The sequence below is a fragment of the Suillus paluster genome (assembly GCF_016628075.1).
Source record: "Suillus paluster strain FC165 chromosome Unknown EDB91scaffold_68, whole genome shotgun sequence".
NCBI classification, from domain to species: domain Eukaryota; kingdom Fungi; phylum Basidiomycota; class Agaricomycetes; order Boletales; family Suillaceae; genus Suillus; species Suillus paluster.
The window spans coordinates 133,811-156,996 of NW_024537628.1; the positions used below are offsets into that span (position 1 = coordinate 133,811).

Genomic DNA, 23,186 nt, shown 5'->3' on the forward strand with positions numbered 1-23,186 from the left:
ACTAATTGTGCTTAGTTGAAACATGCTACGACCAGCGATCAGGTGGTTCGTAACCAGGTGTCGGTGGTCTGCAGGTTGGATCGTCTGCGCCATTGCGTCTTCTATTTGATATAAGTACTAGTTTTCTGTCTGCGACTCTCCAAAATAGGAGTACAAAGTTAAACATCACCAGCGATACCACTCGGCTACACTCGGGATGAGAACCCATGAAAAATGTATGGCTCATGGCCGGAGACCATGTATCCTGGATTTACGGAATGATGATATGAGATTTGGTGCATCGAGCATACCTGTAAAGCACGGGTGATGTGGCCATTCTTCCTATGGGACATAAGTATACTCGCCGGAGGAGAGGATTCATTGCCAACTGGACGCACAGTTTTGCTTGCTATCAGATACAGTTTCAGTTTCTTTGTCAAGTTTTACAGCTCCCCACGGCAAGAAGAAATGGGCGACAATACAAGTTATGCCCGGAGGACTGTCACGGTAGGTGTCAAGGCCACCATTAATGATTAAACGTGGCGCACGCATTTGCGAAGGAGAGTACGCAGATGAAGATATATCATATATGAGTGGCGAGCCACGTTTTAAGACTGGATGGGACTTGGTAACCCTGACTCCCTGACTTGACGCAGTCACTCAAACGGGTCACATGAGCCACTCACTTTGTCGACAAAGGCAGCCCCTCCTGGGCTCTCCTGGGGCCAAGATTCGGTTGGATTCTTGGTGAGGACTCTATGTATAGCTTTTGGCACCTATGTAGAATTCGAATGCTAGTCTACCAGTGTTATATGGTTGGTAGCACACAGAGTTGTGAATGAAGATATTGAAGTAGGACTCCGGCCTTACATGAACATAACGTAGTAGCGGGAGTCATCAGCAAAACACTTTTTTTCCCACCACCAAAAAATGGCTGGCCACAGCTTGGTCCCTTCTGTACAGAGCTGTACAGAGCCCACAGAGGCAAAGTGATTTGCTGATGGTGGTCCCTCGAGCTCCTGGCCAACTTGAAATCCGCAGCTCTTGCAAAGTCCAGTAGGATCGATCACAAGATTATTTGGAGCTGTCAGCAAGCTTCAAGGTCCAATAATGCCACAACCACCCTAGGATCGGTAGGGATCATGGTGCTGCACTGGCAGAAGCTGCGTTCCGAACTTCCGACATCAATTCAGTTGGTCTCGGATCACTTCTACCCCATATGCATACAATGAGCTTACTCAGTAGTCCCTATTAAGGCGAAGATCAAGCGGACTTTCCAGTAACGGTACGCTAACTTAAGTAAAAACGACGCGTCAACGCCACCCACGTTTGCGGAGTGTTTGCGGCGCAACGATTCCAGGCATCCTCTACATACATCGAGGACTTAAAGTCAGGTACTTCGAGTTGATGATAATTCGATGAGCAGCTTTGGAGCTGGATGTGCTAGTTTGGCCCATCTGTAACAGGAGCTTATGGCCCCATGTTTCCAGCAGTCCTTATCAGCCAAATTAGAACAAGGGTGACACGCTTGGCTTGGCGTTCAACATGCATGAGATGAGCATAACGACAACAGTTCGTGTTCATGAAGGCCTGGAGAATTTTTTTTTACATAGATTAGCACAAGTGAAAGGGGTTAAAGCGGTTGTACCTCCACCAGTATCCGCGCTCCAGAGAACCTACATAGCATGTTCCAACAGTAGTATTAGACAACAGCCTACAGGGCTAGCAACAAGTACACTACACAAAATAACAAGATGCGGATACCTATAAGCCATTCACAGCAGAAGCACCGAAACCCGCTGAAGCCACATCGGGAGCACCGAATACACAGCAAAGATGGGGCACGGAGGCCATGCGGTACACAGATAAAGCAAGAAAACCGATTACATATAAACGTGAATGTGTATCGCTGTACTGCGGGAATGTAAGTGAACTCCGCATCAGTGCATGAATTAGATGTTGGTGTAGCTCCCTGCAAAGTGACGATAGTCAGCGCCCATAGAAGGGAAGGAAGGGAAGGAACCTACAAATCCGCGCCTGCCAATCACCACTGCCCGTAGCCAGGATGCTGCCTGCAGGGCTCAAATCAATAGAGATGACTGCAGCACATTTCATTAAAAGGGTCTTCGGTTCGGAATCATTAGAACATTCATACCAGAGTTCTTGTGTCCTTGGAGCATGCACTGCGTTGTCGCGGTGTGCGAGTCCCAGAACTGGACACCGCGGTCCTTGGACCCTGACACAACCCACTGCCCATCATGCGACACGGCAACGGAGAGCACGTAATCCTGTGTGGACATGAAATGAATTGGATCGATGACGTGAATAATAGGTCCCCGCTGGGACTTATTGCTTACAGTGTGACCCAAGAAATTCATCGTGCACTGGCTGCCCTTATCGTCTTTCTTCCCATTTGCAACCGCCTCCTTGCGTTTCGCGAGAAGACCACTAACGTCCCAGTATTTGAGCGTCTTGTCCAAGCTGCCACTGACGAGTCCCTTTCCGTCAGGCGTGAACGCAACGCTGTAGACACTGTCCCTATGACCCCGCAAGCGTTCGATGAGCGAGCCCGTTCCTACGTCCCAGATGCGTACAACGGTGTCAAGACTGCCAGCCGCGACGAGTTGGCCATTTGGTGAGATAGCGACGGAGGTCACGCCTGCATCGTTGTTGACAGGGTCGGCGTCATTGATCGTGAGCACTTTAGAGGACCCATCAACCATGTCCCAGATACGGGCTGTCTTATCGCCCGATCCCGAGACGATAAGCCTGCCATCTAAGGAAAAGTCAAGCGAGTAAATCTCTTGCTGGTGTCCGTCGAAAACGTTGCGAATGCGTTTCTTGGCAATGTCCCATATCTGTAAGGCGTAATCAGTACATGATCCAGGTGGAAAAACAAGGTTTGGCGCACTCTGATCTGCTTATCTTCAGCGCCTGTTGCAAGATACTTCCCGTCGGGGCTAAAACAAACACTTCTGATATACAGGTCACCTGCCTTTCCAGCCGATTCATCTGTAAGGACACTGTAGGTTCAAGGGTAATGAGATAAACTACTGAAATTAAGCTCGTCACCTACCAGGTCTTTACGCCCGTTTTTGTGTCATATATCTGGGCTGTGCGATTACAGCCAGTGGCGAGATACTTGCCATCCGCAGAAAACCGCACGCAACAAACAACACTAATAGAAGGCACGCGCAGATGTAAATAGACAGAAAGATGTCATCAGGAGGCTATATTCGATCAAAGCCGATCATACCACGCACCTCTCGTGCATGAGCGTGTGCACCAGCGACACATCCAACACGCGCTTAACTTTGCCATTGAATACCGCGAACCAGTCACTGCCTTCCTTTTTCAGTTCGGGCGGAACATTGTGTGGGTCGAGGTCGTCCGGAAACTGCCCCCCACCACTTTGAGTGTTGTTTAGAGGCACAAGGGCGCTTGAGCTGGCTGCTGGTGGTTCTACTGGACCGGCAGGTGGCGGATTTCCAGGGCCAGGTGGATATGGTCCATGGGCGACTGGTGGTGGTGGAAGTCCTGGGCCTTGGAAAGCAGGAGGTGCTCCAGGTGCGGGGGGGAGTTTCGCATTCGGAGGTTGAAGTGAAGGACTATAATGATCTGTCGCAGATAAAGGGGAGGAAAAAGGGGTGATATAATATCCATGAGGAGGCGGCGAACGTGCGGAGCTTGAAGTGGATGATTTACCTGGACGATTATCACTCTTCATACGCTCCGTCTTGATACGCTTTGAATCCCGAGCGCCATCCACGGATGGACGCTCGCGATCTCGGTCGCGCTCCTCACGTTGTCGATCACGTATTTCGCGTTCGCGTTCGCGATCAGCACGTTCGCGGTCTTTTTCCCGCTCGCGTTCGCGATCTCGATCTCGACTGTAGTAAGGCTCGTTGTATGAGCCGGGGCCAGGAGGCACACCGGGAACTGCAGGCGGAGGTGCGGGTGGACCAGAGGGACCAACTGAAGTGGGTCCGACGGGTGGATGAGGAGCTCCTGCCGGCACACCCTGGCGAAGTGCATGCAATTCTGCTCGGAGGCGACTCAGCTCCTCTTCATATGTCTGTCGAATCTTGCCATGTTGAGATTCCAGCTCATACAGTGACTGGCGAATGATGTTCAACTCGTTTATTTGTGAAGTGACTAAATGGACAAAAATTGTGCACTCATACGTAAAACCGAAGTGTGGTTGAGGATTCAAAGGTGCGCACCTTTGGATTCATACTCGTCTCGTTGATTGCGAAGGATACCGAGGTCAGAGGAGATAACATCAAATTCTTGACGGATGGTATCAACGGCCTCGTTAAGCCTGGCATGACTGTGCTGGTTTGGCCCTTGGGCAGGTGGAACCGTAGGTTGCAAGCTCCTATGCTATTGAGACAGGTCAGCACGGGTGCGCGCTCAAAAAGAGCTCATAGCAACAGAGATAGAGAATTTTGTCGGCAGGTTAGCGCGCATGGATAGACCATCATATTCCTTTTAGAAAGCTTAGGATTGATGTTGTCCACAATATGTGGCAAGACCTGCAGTAAGGGAAGAAGAAAAAGAAGACGGAAGTACTCACGTTGTATATTGTGGAGGACATGAAGGAGGTTGGGAATCACGGAATGGGTGTTGATCATCGCCTTTATAACTGGCGTTGGACCCTGGTGCTCTGATTCTTTTCTCACACTTGACACTACCGGCGGTATGTCCTATTTGAGCGGAAAAGGCACAGTCACGTGGTCGGCAAACAACTCGTTCATCAATTTTAAACCCCGCGGCACTGATCCTTTGAGGTGTTTGTGATGCTCAGAGTCGGACTTGGTCAGAACACGTCCGTGCTTGCAGGATGAACTGCTCTGCATCAGGCAACGTAATCTCCGACCACTCAGCAAACTAGGCGATATGTAGCATACAAAGGTATTCATCATTCCAATTCCATTGTCATCCACCTCTTCACTCCGAACTTAACTTAACTAGCCGCATTGGTTCCCAATTATAATCTGGACGCCTTCGAGCCCGGAGCCTCATCCGAGATTTGACAAGTTCGACTTCGCACGTACAAGTTTGTCTTGGCACCGCGATTGCAGTTTTCTCGGCCACCGCAGGCCACCGTTTGTGCTGAAAGGCATCAAAGGGCATCAACCCAATATATGATACAGGTGTGAGATAGCATCCTTTGTCTTCGGCACTTGGTCTATCAGCACTGATTTCGAGAACACTAATTTTACCTGTGGGAATTCGAATGAGCCATCTAGCAATTTCATATGGTATAATTGTGCATGACATAGGCAGATCTGATGCTTTGCGGCTCTGCCCGGCACCCACCAGAAGGAGATGTGTTCCAGATGAGTTTCTCGCAGAAACCTGCACAAAGGTTTTACCGTGCTAGTTAGACTAAGCGAGTTCTCGAATGGGCGAGGCCTTTGAATAGTGTTCCGTGTTGATCCTCGAGGTCCAGTACTTATATGATGATCATCGTTTCAAGCTGCTGCCCATTGAATTTGTGATCTGACTCGGAGCAAACTCGAAGTTACCCTAGCAATTCTCTACACTGCGCGAAACGGAACGTAGACTTTGGATGTGGCTAATTATAAAGATGAGCAAATGATATGAAGATTCACTACAGATTCCGCACACATACTACAATATTTCGGATGTCTGTAGTATCTTCTCATCTCAAGCATGATCCACGCATATTCCACGACCAACTGCACTTGTTTTGTCTAAGTACGACAGGTCTGTGCACGGTTGCAGCCAGTTCAACCCATATAGCACGAACCCTCAACCCAGACTCAGATGTACTTGCACTCACACCGTCACAACGACACGAGGCCTGGCCGCCCAGCGCGTAGTTCATTTGTTCAGTAACTCATTTTCACTCTGTTTTATCTGGTAGAGGCACGAGCTGCTTGGATTCTAGGGATGCATGGGCCTGTAAGTTATTTTGTTGATCTGATTCTGAAGGTGAAGCTCAGTGAAGAGCTGCCGCATCAGCTTGTTAACAGCCCGAGTGACACAAGTATCACAGAAGATCTGATGTTTGTCTTCCTTTGCTCGTGGCTTACTAGTACCAGCTGACACACATTCAGGTTGACGCAGCCCACCAAACCCATCCACCAATATCTAAAGGTTAGTGTACATTTGCCTGCTCGCTACCTAATTCTGACCGCGGCGCCGACACCTGGGAGTCGAGTTGGGAGACTTACGGCAATGATGTAAGTAAGATTCGCCTAGTGTGTTCTGAATCCTACTGATTCCCGGGAATAACTAGGATGCTCAACGGAAAACTTGCCTGTTGTCTTTCCTCGTAAGTGACAAACACCAATTCATGAGCAGAGCTGGCTCGATTCATGTAGATGAAGGCTACTGTGCCAAGCGCGTTACATAGAATGCGTCCTGAATATTAATATTTTATTCAGCTTCATTTATGTAATTTATCTATAGACTGAAGAGACGTGTCAATAGGTGTCAATACGGACGATGCGTTCCCCAGTTACGGTGTTGAGTGGTGTTGTCGGTTACGGTTGTCGGACCTGGTATTCAGCCGCTCTGCGCTTTCGTCGGTTCAGGACCTCCATCTCCAATCGCAGAGTGTGTCACAAGCCAGGGTGGTACTTCGGCCTCGAGGTTCGTAAAGCGTCTTCTAGTCAAGAGTCTAGCTGGGAACAAATTCGAGGGTTCTACAATTTGTCAATTGAATAGTCTGACGTTAATTCACAACCCTCAGCACTATCAGTCCGCGGCGGATGACCTTGAACCCTCACTCGCTTTCATTGAACTCTGCCTGAGAACGCAAAGTTCTGCACCCCATTTCTTCGATCAGCAATCCCTTGAAATTGTAGCGTCTTGTGTCTTTCTCAAGGCCATCTCCCACACTCACGACACTCGAAGCTAAGAAACTATTCACACGTCGCATGGCGGACGAATTAGACTCAACGACAGTACCTGCGGACTTTGTCAAGGAAGGAGGCGACTGGCTTGCCATATTCAATCCCCGCGTACCACGCCAGATGAACGTGCAGCTTGCAGCGCGGTACGTTCATGATGGGTGCGTTTGTTGGGAAGACTTATGGTTTTACTACAGTCTGACACCATTTCACGACTTAGTGTAGTTTGCAGCGTGAAATTTTCCTTGGACGGGACATTGCTTGCAGTGGGCACGGAAGGTGCCGTTGTTCTGTACAATTTGAGTCTCGGGGAGAAATTGACGTGAGTGCTGTTTCTGTTTCATAAACAACACCGAGCGAAATGGTAGCGCAGCTTCGCACTGGACGGGGACCCGGGAAAACCAAATCATGCACGAACTGTTTGCATCAGTCCCGACGGAAATTTCCTTGTTGCTGGTTCCGAAGACAAACTCATAAGGGTTCGTGCCGGAGACTGAAAGGTTGGTTATCTGAGCACCCATGATTCCATGCAGGTCTGGAGTATCACGAACCGCATGCTAGTGCACGTTTTGAAAGGGCACCGCGGCGAGGTATATGCACTAGCATTTACACCCGATAGCAACACATTACTGTCAGCGTCCGGAGATTGCACGATCCGCGTTTGGGATGCCGCTCAATTCACCGAGACTCTCGATGCTAGCTCAATTATACTCGATGAAACGATGGAGGCTGCCTGTCGTGTACTTCGCTCAGTCAGCTCGGACGTCAAGCTTTCATCCAAGCTCGCACTGACATCTATCGCCGTCCACTCAACTGGCAAGTTTGTTGCCGGGGGGTCACTGGATGGGATGATTCGAATCTGGAAGGTCGACGGGACTGCTGACGACAGTGCAGAGCCGGTGGAGATGCTGGGTGGGCATGAAGATGCCGTGTATAGTGTGCAGTTTGTAGAGGGCGGATTGGTGAGCGCAAGCTTGGATCGAACGGTGAAGCGCTGGGACATAAGTGAGGTGGGTGTTGGTCGCGGAGAGTGCCGAAAAACTCTGAAAGGGCACAAAGTACGTGGTGTCTGGCACGGCATCAATCCGTGCATCGCCACTAACGACTTTTCGCCAGGACTGCGTCCTTGCCATATCTGTACTTCAGGTTGGAAGAGAACATCGCATCGTGTCCTCGTCTCGAGATGGGACGGTGCGGATGTGGGACTTGAAGACGGGAATGGTTGAGTTCGTGATTCAAGGTCATAAAAACACAGGTACGCAGTCGATCTCCTTTCCTTCTGCATATTCTTTCAACGTTCCTTTCTCAGTGACAACTGTGGATCTTAGCAAGGATGGACGGCTGTTAGCGTCCGGAAGTGGCGACCGCGAAGTGCGGCTGTGTACGTGTAATTACCATAGGCTTCGATGGAGCTCTGACGTAGCCCACTAACAGGGAGCTACTCGATCCTCTGAGATTATTTCGGCAAGCACAACTATGTTTCGATGTCACAGACGGGTCGACTGTATGGGAGCTGCCATGGTCACGGCGCGGTGAAGTGGGTCTTAATATATGCGCGATACACACGGACTGTTGCGGAGTTGGTGCGTTTATGAGTATAAGATATGAAATACAGGAGGCTCTTTGATACCATCTCTATGTTGAGGATTACCAGATGACTTCATACACCAGTGTGAAGTATTTTGTCAGATCTATGGCTCTGCACACGCTGACCTTGAGTTGCCAGGGATTATTAAATTAACTTGTTGTCACTCAACCGTTGCTCATACTTATTTCGTCAAGCTGCTTGTGTTCATTTTTCACTCGGTCTCGGTCATGAAGCTCCCAGTTGATTTGTTGAATGAACTGTGCCATGCTGCTCTCACACTTCGTTAATGCCGTTACTCGTTACTCGTTAGCTTAAGTCATCATTGCATGCTCCACTTCGCTTTTGCTCACCCACCTCACCCCGTGTATAAAGGTAGGATGGATTTTTGTGTCCCAGCACGTCCTCGTCGAAAGAATCATCCCACTTTTGCACCACTCTCTTTACGATGAAGCTTGCACATACTTTCACGTCTCTCCTCGCGCTAGTGTCGCTAGTCGCTAGCTCACCGACCCAACAGCTGAACACTCACGCTCTACGCCTACCACTCGAGCGCAGGAATAATCAAATCACCGTGGAGAGTCTCCGAGCACACCTTGCACAAGTCTCCGCGTATGTGGACGCTCATCTTCACTTGTTCGCGATGTTGACCGATGGATTTAGGAAGTACCGTCAGGGGTTTGCGGCGTATCAGGCCAATGAAGGACATGCCCACCCGTTGAGCAAGCCATCCAGCTCGAAAAAGGTGAAGCGAGATGCTGGTGATGTTTTTTTGATAGCTCAGGGTATTGAGCTGTGGTATGCTTCGATCGATGTCGGTTCGCCGGCGGTGACTTTCACAGGTATAGACGTATTACCTTTCCTTTGAGGTGATGCTAAAATGACATTCAGTGTCCATTGACACGGGCAGCGCGGATCTGTGTAAGTTATCTTCTCCAATTTTGAACTTATGCTAATTTTTCCCCACTCCATCAGTCCTTCCTTCTACCGCCTGTGTTACAACTTGCGACGGCCACACTAAATATGATCCATCCAACTCCTCAACAGCTATCGACCTTAAGAAGTCATTCGTACTTACTTATGGCCAAGGCGAAGTTGCGGGAGAAGAGTACACTGACAACGTCGTAATTGGAGGATATAAGGTAGTTCTTTTGTGTTCAGATCATAGGTGTGTCTGCTAACCATGATCAGGCTGAAGGACAGACCATCGGGGCTGCATCTAACTATTCTTCCGACTTCTCAAGTGAGAATTTCGTGCCTGACGGGCTAGTCGGCTTTGCATTCGAGTCTATATCCGAATACGGAGCATCTCCGCTCTTTCAGACCCTCTTGCAACGCGGAGGGTTGCGAGAAGCTGTGTTCGGCGTCAAACTCTCCGCTACCTCCAATGCTAGCGAACTGTTTGTTGGAGGGATCAACACCACGCTGTATCAGCAAAACACTCTAACATATATACCTATAACTAAGGAGGGCTACTGGCAAGTAACGCTCGATCAGGTTTCTCGAGCTGGCGTTTCGGTGGGGACGTCGGGGGCAACGTCTATTATTGACACCGGAACAACTTTGATCGTGACGGATATGGATAGTGCTGCATCCTATTTTGATGGCATTCCTGGTGTTGAGTCATATGATGATGAATCCGAGGTGCTTTATTCAAGTCAGTACCTCCCAAAGACTTGTACTCTCTGTATTATCCTGCAGGCTGATGCGAACAAAACCAGTTCCGTGCGATACGATCGACAACTATGCGCCGACCCTCACCTTCGGAGGACATCCGTTTACCGTGTCCGGGGAAACGTTCAATCTCGGACCTGTTGAACAGGGATCCAGCGACTGTCTAGCTGGTGTCGCGGGCTCTAACGAAGTTGGTAAGAATCTGAGGATATGGATGACGTGTGGTGCTCTGATCCAGCCTTATATTAGATTTCTGGGTCGTGGGTGACGTGTTCTTGCAGAACGTGTACTCGATCTATGATATGGATGGATCGCGAGTTGGATTTGCCGAGCTCGCATAGGGCTCTTGACGTGAGTGCTTCTGCTGAGGGTTGTACTACAGGAGCATTTCAAGTTATGGATCTATGGACACTTGTATTACGAGTTCGAGTACTATGTATGCAGCCACGCCACTGGTTTTGGTGTCAACCGCGGTACCAGCCTAATAGTCGAGACAATATTTGTCGTATACCAATTGAGTACTGAGTACCGAGTAATATTACATAATTCAGCGCTATAGCTCTGATAATATGCTAAACGATAGTTCCTCACGCATAAATTGATGCATCACTGGCAGTGCCAATGTGCTAGTAGTGTGTATGTGACATGCATTCGAACTTGCAAATCGTGATGCTAACCCACCCTCAATCTCGCTCTCCATCATCGATCGACGTTCCGCCGAATGTTCCAGTTTGGTTTCTTCTGGAGGGTGACCAGCTTCCACAAATTGATTTTCATGGGAATTAATGCGTATCGGTTACTAGTGAGTATCCATCACCAGTGATAACTACTCAAGTTCATCTTTGAACAGATCAGCAGCCAGCAAACGCGCGAGGCCATGGGTGGGTCACTGATTTAACTCTGTTAAGTCATTTACGTGACAGGAAGGAAATATGCATTGGTATATTCAATGAATATGAGTTGCTTTTCCATATAGTATACGCCGTAATGACGGTCACTGGCAGTCTATGAATCCCGTGTGGTCGCTGCAGTGGTGATAAATGCGCACAAGAACGAGTCATCGATGCCGATCCAATACACTGATGTCATGGACGACCCTGATATGTAGATCTCACTGCTCAATTGGCGTTCGCAACAGGTTTTCAGGGAATCAGGGAATCTACAATTGGAGCTCCACGCTCGTTACTAACGTACTACCGCATTCGCTGCGCCAGCGACCCGAGCAGAAGCGGTTCTGGGGACAAACCGAATAATCATCAACAACGTACACGCAACTATAAAATGCCACTTTTTACTTGACCAAGTCTACACCCATCCGTTCGTGGGTTTTTGCTCGTAGCACAAGATGAAGTTCTCATCTCCCTTTGCCTCTCTGTTGGTCCTTGTTTCTATTACTGCTGTATCACCCGCGCCTAGTAATGGTCGTGGTGAAGGTGTCGTTCGGTTTCCTCTTACCCGCAAGAGCACTGGCATTGCTGGGCATGCTGATCTGAGTGCCCTCACGACACAGCTCACTCGCGTCTCAAAGTAAGTTCAAAACGATGTCTTGTTAGCACTGAACTACCATATTGATCATTTGCAATTTTCATCTCGCAGCAAATATCGGCAGACATTTGCTGCATTCGAAGCTAACACTGGTTCTGCTCATCCTTTGAGTGGGAGGATGATGTCTTCTATAAGCAAGCGTGACGGCAGTGCTGTTCTGCTCACCAACCAGGGAACCGACCTATGGTATGGCGAAATCGACGTGGGCACCCCCAAACAAAAGTTTACCGGTGAGAAGATCCTACTGTCAGCATAACTCGGAACGAGCATCTTTTACTAATTAAACTTCATCTGTAGTTTCTATCGACACTGGAAGCACGGACCTTTGTAAGAACATACCCTTGGCAAGAGGCTTATCTTGAACTGAGCTATTCTTTCTTTAGTCCTTCCGTCTGATTCCTGTGTTTTAACTTGCCAAGGTCACGCGATGTATTATGCTGACAAGTCTTCTACGGCTAAGGACCAAAAGAATTTAGTCGCACTCACGTACGGTCAAGGTCAAGTGATAGGAGATGAATACACCGATGACGTGTTCATCGGCGGTTATGAGGTGGCACAATAATTCTCTATTATGCTGCACGGACTGATCGTCGCTGTTCAGGCCCCCAACCAAGCCTTCCTCGATGCCTTCCAATACTCCTCCGATTTCTCGAACACAAACTTCAAGCCTGATGGTCTTGCCGGTTTTGCTTTCGAGGAAATATCTGTTCTTAAGGCACCGTCAATTTTTGAGACTATAAGTAACAGTGGCGTGCTCGTCGAAAATGTTTTCAGTGTCAAACTATCCTCTACGTCTGGGGAGAGCGAGCTCTATATCGGGGGGACGAACACTGATCTCTATGTCAAAAACACTTTAACCTACACGCCCGTCACCACGCAAGGGTACTGGCAAGTGAATCTAGGGGCAATCTCGCGAGATGGTTCTACGGTTGCCAGTAACGCTGCATCTATTATCGACACCGGGACCACACTTATCATCGCGAGTGACGCTGCAGCAGAGGCATACTACAAGAATATTCCTGGCTCGAGCAACAGCACAGAGGGGGAAGCAACATATTATACCAGTTTGTCTCACCCGTTAGAGTTGATGACTTACGACTGACTTTTTCCCTAGTTCCGTGTGAGACTATTGGGTCATACACTCCAACACTCACATTCGGTGGGCGCGATTTCACCGTTTCGAAGGAGACGTTCAATCTTGGTCCAGAGAGCAGTGGTTCAAGCGACTGTACGGCAGGCATTGCTGGGATGTCCAGTGTTGGTGAGTACTTCATATCCTGCGCAGTGGTCCCCCTTTCCAAACCATCCGTTTAGATTTTTGGGTTGTTGGGGGTGTTTTCCTGCAGAATGTTTACGCAGTATTCGACAAGGAAAACCTTCAGGTGGGCTTTGCTGAACTGGCATGATCTTCAACGGCTTCTTGGTCCTCTGGGTTCAGTTGCGGATTTCTTACTATAAGGACTCATGCATGAACATCCTTGTTTTCGATTGCCAGTTTGATACCTTTGTATTTTATATACCCCTTACTTTTCTCTGGGATTCACATTGACTCTGTACGTATATGTCTCCTGGTCTCGACCAGACTGCCGCTTGGCTTCTGTAACAGGGAATACAATGCAAGGAATATGTTCATGGTGGCGAATACCGGCCGACTGACGTGCCCTACGAGATGAGATCGACTTGACCCCCCACTCTGAGCTCCAATCCTACCAGCACCGATGATAATGATTGACAGCCCAATGATTGTTGCAGCTCGATTTTTCCACAGTGTCAGCAGCCTCTTCAAGATGCTTTTGATACCTTTCCTTTCCCACCATAAACCCCAACCCATCGGAGAGCCAAACTTCATCATATGGCTTGATGGGATGCAGGTGTTCGGCTTTGAAATTTCCGTCCATCACAAATGACCGGGTGTATTTCCAGCTTGGAGTTTTTAATATCGCCGACATAGATTTGGTAATGAAAGAGACTCAGCAAGTGATTCATCCCCTGACAAGGATATGTTAATCCCGGGCTGGGGACTCAAATTTGGACTTCGAGGAACATTCTGGAATGACAGTGTTTCGGTAGGTACTTAGTTCTATATAAGAACAACACAGTGCCCTTTGGTAACTGTACTTGATTAAATACTATCACAAACTTCCATCAATGCTGGTATGTAACAGTGATATCCGGAATGACGTTGGTTGGATCCGGCACATCTGGAAAGGTTTGCCACCACTACGTATACATAGGGCACGGCCCAAAAAGGAAAACTAACGGGTCAAGGAAGTTAACTCTTTGCGCGCGTGCGTTCGCTAGCATAATATATCCAGACGGGGAAGGGTATACCAAGGATGATGGCAAAACCTGTGAGCAAGGAATTGCCTCCACCATAGCCAAGTGCGGCAAATATTTCTTCTCCAAATAGAGGGAATGTGAAACCAAGCAATGAATGGAACGTCTGCGATATGTTCAGTGAACGTAAACATGATTAAGCATAGGGAAGACTCACAGAAACAGCTGCAACAGCGCTTGCAGCATAAGTAAATGAATCTATGAGGTATAGATGAATAGGGAGGCTTAAGTCGAAGAGTTTGGCCATTAACAGTGCTGAAATACAGGGGACCTGGATCACTCACAATGTTGTCATGATTCCGAATCCAAGGATAGCAGTACCAATGATAGGCATTATCCAGTGGACCTCGGCTTGGGCAGACCAGCCATACCAACTATATAACACAGATCAGAATGTGAGCAGAAAAAAATTAAAAGCGTCAAATCTCACAATAGTCCAACTGGGACGAAGAACAAGCCGAATATCAGAGCAGGCACCCGCATCTCTGGTTTACCATTTCCTTCATTTTGTGTAGCAAGCTATATAGAAGCGCTGTTGACATGGTCAAAGGAGAAGGTAGTATTGTATATGTATATGCTGTCTGAAAGTTTGGCGCTGATCGCAGAGGCAAATAGGCATCCAAGGCCAATTCCAAGGTACGCCAGACCTCTGATTCCAACACTGAAGTGGTACACATCTGAAAAGAGGCCTGTGTGTTGCAATTAATGATCGCTCCCGTAGTAGTACTAAGTGAATATGATCTCACCGGGGAAAGTAGCAAACATCAGGTAGTATATACCTCACACATGATTTCAGTCGACATGATTATAACTTGATGTAGTGGTGCTACTGACCGGATATCCTAAACAGATGATATAAATGAGCCACGTGGTTCTAGAGTAAACTTACAGAGCCAAGTACTACAAGCTTAGGATAAAGCATATAAAACTCCGGGTCAAAAGTATGATCGGTCGCTTGAGGTTGATCCATAAGTAGGCCCATTTGTCTGGCATGCGGTGCGTGGTAGGGACAGGATACACTGTGGTCGCTTTTTCGGCATTCAGCACCATTTTATCACGACGAAGTCTGATAACTGGTGCATATGTTTCCCTCAAGATAGGCATGCCAAGTACTGCAGCAACACCACAGATCGCGGCAATGAGATAGAAAACATACTGTATGCCGACTGACTCTGCGATGAAACCTCCGATAATGGGCCCGACAGAAGGACCTTATAAGATGTCTGAACCTGAGTCAATGCCACGCAGTGGAACGCATCTATTATGGGTCCAAGGCTGAACAGTGCCATAGCCGAGGCACGGTCACGTTCCGAAAGATGTCGCCAGTGACAGCTCCGCCGCATGCTATCGGCACACCCCCTGCCAATCCAGCTTTGCAGATAGTGAGCGAAAGTGCGATCCAGCGGTGCCCTACGTACCGAGAAACCGAAGAACAATGAAGCATGTCATATTGGGCGACAAAGCGCAGCTGAGATTAAACACGAGGAGGAAGAGGTTCGCTAAATGGAGCACCTGGAACTCATTCAGGTGAACGGCGCTGATCATAAGGAAGAGTATTACGCACCCACACACAACCATACACTTCAGACAGGGGTGCTCCGAATAAAGGTCCAACGGCGGACGACAGAAAGAAGATACTCAGAGTCAGCGCTTCAACTGTTGGAATGATTATGCCGTATTTCATGGTTATGTCGTGTAAACTGGGTGCCATGATAGAACTGGCTAACTGTGCGACAAAACAGTACAGTGAAACCTGATACAATACCGAAATCAGTCCTCATGATTTAATCTTGCAATAGAAGAACTGACGAGTGTGGCTACTATCCATTTTGTTGCTGGGGACCAATTCTTTGGGTTCACTGGGTCGTGTTCCCAATCATATTCTTCGTCGGGTTTATCATCAACCTTGTCATCTGAGATGGTGGACCCACATTCGCCGTCATTGAGCTGGGGAAGATGAAGATTATTCGTATCATCTTGGTCTAAAGAGACTGTTCCCGGAAGAGAGCCCGACATTGATCAGTGTTCCAGGCAGAAAACAAGGAAGCTACTAGGATGAGCTTGCCTGGATCAACCCCCGCGTGTCGGACAGACTCTTAAACAGGAAAAAAATACCTGGTGACTGAGCAGGTATTACATTTCAAGTGTAACCTGGTACAATGCTGCAGCATTGTGCTCCGAGTCCGTCCGAGTCGTCGTATCAATAATCGACAAATTCAGATACCCCGCACGTCCAAGGACATCGATATTGCCAATCGTGGGCAAGAGATCCTCTGGACCTTGTGGGGGAAATAATTATAGCGGAATTTCAGCATCTGAAGATGGAGACCGTTATGACAAAGGATGAGGCTCTGATATCGATCCAGATTCTGATAGCCAACGATTGAGGCCTGAGGGCCCACTGCCAACCACGTGTACAGTTCTTGTTTGAGTCACGTTGGTGCCAGCAGGGGCTTGAGATTGGATGTATGCAATTGCAATATGGACATCGGTATTACCTGATTCACGGCTTTCACATATCGGCAATCCCCTCTGGGCCTATGATAAGTTTTTGGTGCGGGCAGGATTGCTGAATGCATCATCTTCTAGAGCTCCACTCGCTAGAAGTCATAACGAGGATAATGTTTGCACATATGAGGTAATCATATCTGCAGCAAATTCAATATTATAATATCATTCATACCCATCCACTCTTCCCTAGAGCACCCCAACTCAGAGATCTTGCAAAGAAAGCGCACCAGCAGTGTCTAGAGCTGTGTTGAAATCGGAGCGGGTAGTCCACGTCCTGCGAGCCTCGACTCAGTCTTCAGTGACCACTTTGCTGTGTGTCCAGGAATCAACAACACTGCGGCGGGCCTGTGTTTATCCAATGGTCTTGATTATCATGGTCAAGTCAGGCATTTGGCAAGCTCCGATGTTTGGGTTTCATGCCATGGCATGAATAAATTAACAGGCCGCGATGGGTATGTTTCGCAATGGTTCGTAGAGCCAAATAGGAGTGCTCCTTAGTATCGGTTGTTAGCTTAATAGCCAGCTAGGCTCGAAGCCAATGCCTTTGGCTACGATGCATGTAGGCTGCAATCCCGCGGCATTCCGTCATCTTAAGCGGGTCACCTTTACTCAATACTTGTGATGTGGAAGAAAGAATTTTTGACCTTGATTGGTGGTCATGATTATTTATGAATGCTGATGCACGGTCAAATTTTGAAAATCCAAGAGAAAAAGTACCCACCAAGATCGATGATGTGCATATCATAGGCCATATACGCTAATTACTAGACTCGTGACCAGTCCTGTTAAACCTGAGGCAAGCCGTCGATGGTCAAACTGGCTTTGAATTTGGAGGTCGAGCGGATTCGCAGGATAACGTGATGGGTAAGCCTTTTCGGGGACATCAAAGACCACGTGAACTTTTGCTAAGGCCTTGCAAAGTCTGCTAAGTCTCGTACTTAGAGTTTCTTATCAATGTTCAACTCATTGCGCTAGCTGCTTAACAGCGCCTGCGTTCGTCACCATTGCCTCATGTAACAAATGCTACTTGCTCTTTGTGCTATATATGATATCCTCTTCAATTCTAATCAGTAACTTTAACCACTCTGTGGACTCCGGGTTTCTGGATATCACAGGTGATGCTCCGTCAAGCGCCTCTTTTACGGATCCTATGATCACACCTTCTCACGCCTCTCGTCAACGGAGCACATCAAAACTACGATCAAAATCCTCCGATATGGCCGTATTAGTATCCTCGACTTCCAACGCATCGAGGGAAGGATCACGAAAGGATGGAAGATTGGTCCATTGATTTTGCGAGTGTAGATCGCGTCAATAGTGAAAATTATATTGTTTATTTTGTATTCTATGCTACTATTGGTTACCACTCACTCGTGCAGTCCCACATTTCGTGCAGTCACGCAAATGTCACGGAAAGTCACGGAATAGTCACACTGTCCGATTTCGCAGTCCGCTCAACACGCTGTGGATTAGATATTAGGAAGATATATACGAGTGTACCAGTGGCTAGTATGTAGTAATCTAATTGAATATGTATTGCGAGTTGCCGGAGTAATGAAAAGGGAGACTATTAGGATGCCCAGACAGCAATGGCTGTGATGATGTAGATATGACAGGAGCGGTTGTTGAGAGTACAGCGGGGCCAACATGATGTAGGTGGTTCGGATAAGGAATGGGGAGAGATCCTTGCATTTGCGGAAAAAATGGTGGCTGCGGGTGGAACATATTGTTGGCTGCCGTGGGGAGAGGAGTACTTGCTGAAGGTGTTGAGTTTTCATTCGAAGTTGGGTTGGCAACGGCAACGACAACGGCAACAGGCCTGCCAGTGCGTCGTTTTGAACCATATAGCGCCGAAAATCGAGGATTATCGCCAGTATTTGAGCACGGAGTTTTCGAGGATGTAGAGGGGTTGCTGAATCCGAGTTATGGTGGCACCAGTCCACCAGTACTTTTTCTTGGGATTCATTGAGGAATGAGCGTCGAGTACGGTGTTTGCCTGCCGCACGATCTCGCACAGTCTGTGGGGGTACCTGAAGGAAAATTGAGTTGCGATAAAATTATTGAGGGAGTGCTTACATTGTGAGCTATGGCAGCACTGCGAAAACTGCCATGAACACCAGTCAAGGTATCCTGGATGGCGGCTTGAATGCGAGCCTCTTTGGTGGGATCTCGGGGACCTTTCCGCTTCCCACCGACTCGAGTGCGCGCCATCCGTGCGGCAAGTAGACGCGTCCAGACGCGTTGCCACCAACGCGTCTGAGTTGAAACTCCGCTACGGCATCGGACGGCAGGTGACAATGGAAGTGACAAAAGCCTTTGTCACAAGCAAACATTTATCTCTCTTGTTTCTTGTCCGAATGCATCCGTCTAAGCTCGTAAGATGTTCTTGTGTATTATTATTTCAAATGGACATAGTAGTTTGAAGATTTGTAGTAGGAAAAGTGTGATTTTGGAGGATGCACGAAATGTGGGACTGCACGAGTGAGTGGTAACCAATAGTACAGCTTGAAAAAACCTGGTTTTTTCATTCGCTAAAGGTCACGTTATCCTGCGAATCCGCTCGACCTCCAAATTCAAAGCCAGTTTTACCAGCCCGTCTATCGAGATTCGAGATTCGACGGCTTGCCTCATAGGTTTAACACGACTGGTCACGAGTCTAGCTAATTACAGCTCAGGCATGAAAAGCACAGAACGGTATTACGTGTTGATCAAAACGTCGGGTGCCAAATTACCATGTATCATGTCTGGTGAAGGTTCTCGTTGATTGAGAATTTGAGATGCCGGCACAGTTTACATTGAGGCAGAAAGACGCACGATATCAAGTGATGTCGTCGACAGTCCCGAACAGTCCTTTCAGAAGGCCCGAACCCTTGATTGAAGCAACATTGGTGTCTTTATGTCGCGAGAGCATAGGAGAACATGCAATCGTTTGAAATGATCAAGTGAGACTCGTGACAATCGCCGTTACGTTTAGAAAGCTTGATTGAGTTGACATTAAACAACGATATTGTCGCTGAACCCAGAATGATTAACAGCGAAGTAAGTTTTGCCAGGGAAGTTGCAGTGCGTTTAGTGTTGATCATCATAGTCACACATGTAAAGATGAACCGTTTGGCGAGGGACTAATGATGCAACTCAGGAACCTTGCTAAAGGGCGAGAGTGACATAGAGATATGTGGTAATATACAGATTCACGAGGATATCGAGCTCAGCGCAGACGAGAGTAAGGATGAAATCTGCTACTGTGCCGTGAAGCCACCTTGTCATGAGTGGGAAGATGGGGTGGCGCCCTTGCAGAAGTCGTAAAATTTATCTGCGTTCGCTTCGACTGGGAGGAAGCAGCTTGCTCTGAGCGAGCTTTTTGCAGTGCGGCTTTGAGGCAGAGATACACGCGCCCACATACATCGCCGAGAACCACGAGAAAATGACCATTGTAACAATTTGTAGAACAAATGGCCATGTGCGAAGAGGTGCCAAAGGCAAGGGCATGAATGACTGTTATAAGAGTGAGTAACTTTACGTACCGATACTGTCCGCAAACCATTCAGGCTGCATGTCATCTGGATCCCATATATCCTTTGGAAAATTGGTCGTGCGCTCATCGACATCCACAAATTCAACCAGCTTAGCATATAGATGGGGATTGCGGAAGGATCGGTTGGACATGAGAGAGTCGTTGAAATGCTTGGGATGATCAGAATCTTGTTTTAAAGCGTGAAACTGTGCTAGTTTGGTCTGAAAAAAAAATCAGCAAGGTCCTCGTGAGTGAGAGTAAAGTCGCACCTGAATTGCCGGGTCATAGGGGGATGAAGATGCTGGCGGAATACCCCAGTCGATGATACCTGGAATTGGTGGTGGTCTCAAGATTTGTCGGAGATGAGATATTTCATCAGTTGCCTCCGGAGATCCAGATTCGACCTGTTCCATGTTCGGAAACGCATCAGGCGCGGATGCTGGACTGAAAGTCTGAAGGCTTTCTGTACTGCCTATGATGTCATCTGATACATGGGCGCGAGGGTGACCTCTCTGCTGCAAAGGCCGACGAATGATTACTTGAGACTTGGGTAGCAGGCGGGCTGAGTTGGCTGGATTCCTGTGCTCAACACCGCACATATATGCAACACGTATTCAGTACGTACCATCTGAGGATGAGTTTGATACACTCTTCAGCGCCTTATCCTATCTCATAAAGAATGACAGCCAACAAAGAGGGAAACGATTGCACAAGGCTATGACGAAGAATCTCTTACATTGTTTAGATATATTCCCACAGTTTTCGAGGATGAAACCTTGTCCTCCGAGTCGCTTTGCGAGTCGTCTCCATAAGCGTCAAGGCCTACAAAAGAATATATGAACATGACGAGGTCGTCTTCAGGAGAATTGTGCTCACCGTTCATGAGAGTGAAGGACAAAGGGTAAATTGTAATGTTTTAGAACTCCGCGCCAACATATTCCTCGGCCGAGTTGCCGTTACTTAGTGCCGTTCTTCACTACGGTCAGTTGCGTTCTCCATGCGTTTCCAGCTGCTCCCCCAGGCCTGCCTGTTGCTACTAGTATGTTTCACGACATGGGCGGTTGGAACAACGGGATATATTGCGCCTGCTGTCGAGCGCGCAGCTGATTTCTTCGGCAGACATGATTCAGGCTCAGGACACACCAACAATTGGGCAGTCCTTGTATGCGCATCTCGGTACTGGTTCAACTACAGGGTGAGCACGATCTCACCAACATAGACTGCCTTTACTGAGACTGTGCTATAGCACATGGCGAATGCCCTTGGAATGTAACGCACCTCATCACCGACCGTGAGTTAGTTGCTCACCACCTCATGCGCCTGTCAGGTATCGCACCGTCAAGCGTCTTGGTATTCCAGATTCCAATATCATTCTCATGTTGGCGGATGACGTAGCATGCAATGTCAGGAACAAATTCGCTGGCAGTGTCTATGCAGAAGCTGGCCGGCACTTAGACTTGTATGGCGAGAACATCGAGGTAGATTATCGTGGATATGAAGTAACTGTGGAGAACTTCATACGCCTATTGACAGGTATGAATGACCCAGTGTTGATCAAAGGCTATCTAAAGTGTTGTAGGTCGGGTGGATCCCTCTATGCCACGGTCGAAAAGACTTCTGACAGACGACCGCTCAAATATCTTCGTCTACATGACTGGGCATGGAGGAAATGAGTTTCTCAAATTCCAAGACCAAGAGGAAATAAGTGCGTTTGATATTGCTGACGCATTCGAACAAATGTGGCAGAAGAAAAGGCGAGATTTCATCTTGTCTCATTGTTACATTCGAAGCTCATGACGTATCAGATACAACGAAATTTTATTCATGATTGATACCTGCCAAGCAAATACCATGTACTCTCAGTTCTATTCTCCAAATATTCTTGCGACTGGATCCTCTCAGATTGAAGAGAATTCCTACTCCGTGAGTATTCTACGCTTCGTCGTGTTATGAGATGCTCATCTTTGTCCAGTATGAAAATGACAACGACATTGGCGTCTCTGTCATTGACAGCTATACACACTACGTTCTCAAATTCATGGAAGGAATAAACAAGACGAGTCACACATCTATGCAAGATTTGGTATCACACTTTAATACTGGTTCGATGCGAATGCTCATTCTTCCTTGTAACAGTTCAATTCATATGACCCGGTGAAAATTCATTCTCATCCAGGCATCCGCTCTGATCTTTTCCTCCGTCCCTTGGACAAGACGCTTATTACCGATTTCTTCGGAGGGGTCGCACAAGCGGAAGTCTTCCCATTGCAGGAAGTCGTAGGCTCAAGTAACCATCATGAGAAATATCCTACGCCTCCCCCTACCTCTCGGGAGCCAGAAGCACCGTCGGTGCCGGTGGTACTGTCGACGACTGTCACTTCCCTCCCGAGACTGACAAGCGAGACGCATGCATGGGATAACCGGTGGAAAGAAGTCAGAAAATGGACCTCCGTCTTAGTCGTAGGATGTCTTGTATCTTGGGTTTCCTTTGTGCGGTAATGCTATACTGACTGCCCCAACTTATCCTGAGTCAGGGGCTTTGAGGGCGCCGCTGCTCCACATCACTGCCGCCTCCGGTTCCCTCGCATGTTTGACTGTGTCGTGAAGAATTACAATATATAATTGTTTTTTCAAAAAGTTCATGTCCTATTGAGAGCTATATTCTATGGAGGACAATACGGTCTAGTCTAAGGGGCTCTTAGTGCCCTGAACGCCCATCTCTAGGTGCGCGAATGCCCCAAATATGATTGCTTACTTGCTGCACTTCTGTGTCCTCACCCATTCATGTCAGAAATTCCGACTGCCGCTCAAGGCCTGGATTTTTGAGTAGGACGGCTTCGACTACCGTCCTTGTCAACTTCACGTCATAAAGCACAAGTCCAAACTCGTCCGACTTACAATGTGAGACATACACGAGCCATATTACCATCACCAGAGAACTTATAGTCTATGAATCGCCCTGCATCCTTGGCTGTGACATTTTCACAACTTGGATGATGCCGGTCACGCTTTCATGCGGCTCCAACGATACAATACTCCCATATCTACAGCCCCAAGAGATGACTCTTCAAGACAAGATATAATCTTCAGCACTCACCTGTCTTGACCCAGCCAGGATCGACAAGGAATGGTGTTGGATCCGGGCGCTCTTTTGCAA

At 48.0% G+C, this 23,186-nt stretch overlaps 9 protein-coding genes across 9 annotated transcripts; 4 read left to right on the forward strand and 5 right to left on the reverse strand.

Annotated features, from left to right (window-relative positions):
* Positions 1-1,495: 1,495 nt before the first annotated feature.
* EDB91DRAFT_1156205 (WD40-repeat-containing domain protein) lies at positions 1,496-4,593 on the reverse strand. The gene is made up of 10 exons (XM_041319617.1): positions 4,556-4,593; positions 4,203-4,362; positions 3,685-4,134; positions 3,243-3,597; positions 3,056-3,157; positions 2,891-3,002; positions 2,337-2,837; positions 2,135-2,267; positions 2,007-2,078; positions 1,496-1,951 (listed from the first exon to the last, which is right to left on the reverse strand). Exons 1-10 carry the CDS (start codon positions 4,574-4,576, stop codon positions 1,932-1,934), a joined length of 1,926 nt encoding a protein of 641 aa, XP_041173207.1. The 5' UTR covers positions 4,577-4,593; the 3' UTR covers positions 1,496-1,931.
* A 1,859-nt stretch (positions 4,594-6,452) lies between these two features.
* EDB91DRAFT_1156214 (WD40-repeat-containing domain protein) lies at positions 6,453-8,657 on the forward strand. The gene is made up of 8 exons (XM_041319618.1): positions 6,453-6,603; positions 6,704-7,024; positions 7,084-7,185; positions 7,237-7,342; positions 7,397-7,921; positions 7,980-8,118; positions 8,173-8,244; positions 8,298-8,657. The coding sequence occupies exons 2-8, from the start codon at positions 6,891-6,893 to the stop codon at positions 8,315-8,317; spliced, it is 1,098 nt and encodes a 365-aa protein (XP_041173208.1). The 5' UTR covers positions 6,453-6,603; positions 6,704-6,890; the 3' UTR covers positions 8,318-8,657.
* A 239-nt stretch (positions 8,658-8,896) lies between these two features.
* Positions 8,897-10,509, forward strand: EDB91DRAFT_1307246 (aspartic peptidase domain-containing protein; the record flags this gene model as incomplete). The annotated part of the gene is made up of 7 exons (XM_041325054.1): positions 8,897-9,060; positions 9,112-9,290; positions 9,340-9,369; positions 9,424-9,590; positions 9,640-10,105; positions 10,170-10,316; positions 10,372-10,509. 7 exons carry the CDS (start codon positions 8,897-8,899, stop codon positions 10,461-10,463), a joined length of 1,245 nt encoding a protein of 414 aa, XP_041173209.1. The 3' UTR covers positions 10,464-10,509.
* An 892-nt stretch (positions 10,510-11,401) lies between these two features.
* EDB91DRAFT_1307252 (acid protease) lies at positions 11,402-13,307 on the forward strand. Its single transcript, XM_041325055.1, has 7 exons — positions 11,402-11,649; positions 11,719-11,897; positions 11,965-11,994; positions 12,051-12,217; positions 12,269-12,731; positions 12,782-12,928; positions 12,982-13,307. Exons 1-7 carry the CDS (start codon positions 11,468-11,470, stop codon positions 13,071-13,073), a joined length of 1,260 nt encoding a protein of 419 aa, XP_041173210.1. The 5' UTR covers positions 11,402-11,467; the 3' UTR covers positions 13,074-13,307.
* Positions 13,308-13,391: 84 nt separating this feature from the next.
* EDB91DRAFT_1039091 (uncharacterized protein) lies at positions 13,392-13,592 on the reverse strand (the record flags this gene model as incomplete). The annotated part of the gene is made up of 1 exon (XM_041312856.1): positions 13,392-13,592. A coding segment is annotated over one exon (201 nt), but the record flags the coding sequence as incomplete, so codon positions are not given.
* A 347-nt stretch (positions 13,593-13,939) lies between these two features.
* On the reverse strand, positions 13,940-17,104 carry EDB91DRAFT_1239030 (multidrug resistance protein 4; the record flags this gene model as incomplete). The annotated part of the gene is made up of 12 exons (XM_041321800.1): positions 13,940-14,110; positions 14,162-14,228; positions 14,289-14,378; positions 14,435-14,523; positions 14,545-14,693; positions 14,751-14,783; positions 14,835-14,878; positions 14,909-15,215; positions 15,423-15,516; positions 15,569-15,757; positions 15,814-15,887; positions 17,092-17,104. The coding sequence occupies 12 exons, from the start codon at positions 17,102-17,104 to the stop codon at positions 13,940-13,942; spliced, it is 1,320 nt and encodes a 439-aa protein (XP_041173212.1).
* A 762-nt stretch (positions 17,105-17,866) lies between these two features.
* On the reverse strand, positions 17,867-18,968 carry EDB91DRAFT_743162 (uncharacterized protein). The gene is made up of 2 exons (XM_041328258.1): positions 18,592-18,968; positions 17,867-18,545 (listed from the first exon to the last, which is right to left on the reverse strand). The coding sequence occupies exons 1-2, from the start codon at positions 18,724-18,726 to the stop codon at positions 17,985-17,987; spliced, it is 696 nt and encodes a 231-aa protein (XP_041173213.1). The 5' UTR covers positions 18,727-18,968; the 3' UTR covers positions 17,867-17,984.
* Positions 18,969-19,492: 524 nt separating this feature from the next.
* EDB91DRAFT_1156232 (HCNGP-like protein-domain-containing protein) lies at positions 19,493-20,923 on the reverse strand. The gene is made up of 6 exons (XM_041319619.1): positions 20,906-20,923; positions 20,766-20,851; positions 20,655-20,694; positions 20,299-20,600; positions 20,040-20,250; positions 19,493-19,887 (listed from the first exon to the last, which is right to left on the reverse strand). The coding sequence occupies exons 1-6, from the start codon at positions 20,910-20,912 to the stop codon at positions 19,724-19,726; spliced, it is 810 nt and encodes a 269-aa protein (XP_041173214.1). The 5' UTR covers positions 20,913-20,923; the 3' UTR covers positions 19,493-19,723.
* A 76-nt stretch (positions 20,924-20,999) lies between these two features.
* EDB91DRAFT_1156237 (peptidase C13 family-domain-containing protein) lies at positions 21,000-22,666 on the forward strand. The gene is made up of 7 exons (XM_041319620.1): positions 21,000-21,224; positions 21,276-21,298; positions 21,357-21,562; positions 21,609-21,783; positions 21,835-21,952; positions 22,002-22,112; positions 22,166-22,666. Exons 1-7 carry the CDS (start codon positions 21,027-21,029, stop codon positions 22,526-22,528), a joined length of 1,194 nt encoding a protein of 397 aa, XP_041173215.1. The 5' UTR covers positions 21,000-21,026; the 3' UTR covers positions 22,529-22,666.
* Positions 22,667-23,186: the final 520 nt, after the last annotated feature.

Bases quoted from the DNA above. Each gene is read 5' to 3' on its own strand.
- EDB91DRAFT_1156205 (XM_041319617.1), bottom strand. From the start codon at position 4,576: ATGTCCTCCACAATATACAAC. The intron at 4,363-4,555 runs GTGAGTACTTCC...CTGTCTCAATAG, and splicing joins TGTCCTCCACAATATACAAC to CATAGGAGCTTGCAACCTAC. The intron at 2,838-2,890 runs GTGCGCCAAACC...TACGCCTTACAG, and splicing joins CTGAAGATAAGCAGATCAGA to ATATGGGACATTGCCAAGAA.
- EDB91DRAFT_1156214 (XM_041319618.1), top strand. From the start codon at position 6,891: ATGGCGGACGAATTAGACTCAACGACAGTACCTGCGGACTTTGTCAAG. The intron at 7,025-7,083 runs GTGCGTTTGTTG...TTCACGACTTAG, and splicing joins GCGCGGTACGTTCATGATGG to TGTAGTTTGCAGCGTGAAAT. The intron at 8,119-8,172 runs GTACGCAGTCGA...TTCCTTTCTCAG, and splicing joins TCAAGGTCATAAAAACACAG to TGACAACTGTGGATCTTAGC.
- EDB91DRAFT_1307252 (XM_041325055.1), top strand. From the start codon at position 11,468: ATGAAGTTCTCATCTCCCTTTGCCTCTCTGTTGGTCCTTGTTTCTATT. The intron at 11,650-11,718 runs GTAAGTTCAAAA...TTCATCTCGCAG, and splicing joins CAGCTCACTCGCGTCTCAAA to CAAATATCGGCAGACATTTG. The intron at 12,218-12,268 runs GTGGCACAATAA...GTCGCTGTTCAG, and splicing joins TGTTCATCGGCGGTTATGAG to GCCCCCAACCAAGCCTTCCT.
- EDB91DRAFT_743162 (XM_041328258.1), bottom strand. From the start codon at position 18,726: ATGGCGCGCACTCGAGTCGGTGGGAAGCGGAAAGGTCCCCGAGATCCC. The intron at 18,546-18,591 runs GTAAGCACTCCC...ATTTTCCTTCAG, and splicing joins GTGCTGCCATAGCTCACAAT to GTACCCCCACAGACTGTGCG.
- EDB91DRAFT_1156232 (XM_041319619.1), bottom strand. The intron at 20,251-20,298 runs GTGCGACTTTAC...TTTTTTTTTCAG, and splicing joins CCTATGACCCGGCAATTCAG to ACCAAACTAGCACAGTTTCA. The intron at 19,888-20,039 runs GTACGTAAAGTT...TCTGCCTCAAAG, and splicing joins ATGGTTTGCGGACAGTATCG to CCGCACTGCAAAAAGCTCGC.
- EDB91DRAFT_1156237 (XM_041319620.1), top strand. From the start codon at position 21,027: ATGCGTTTCCAGCTGCTCCCCCAGGCCTGCCTGTTGCTACTAGTATGT. The intron at 21,225-21,275 runs GTGAGCACGATC...ACTGTGCTATAG, and splicing joins GGTACTGGTTCAACTACAGG to CACATGGCGAATGCCCTTGG. The intron at 21,953-22,001 runs GTGAGTATTCTA...ATCTTTGTCCAG, and splicing joins TTGAAGAGAATTCCTACTCC to TATGAAAATGACAACGACAT.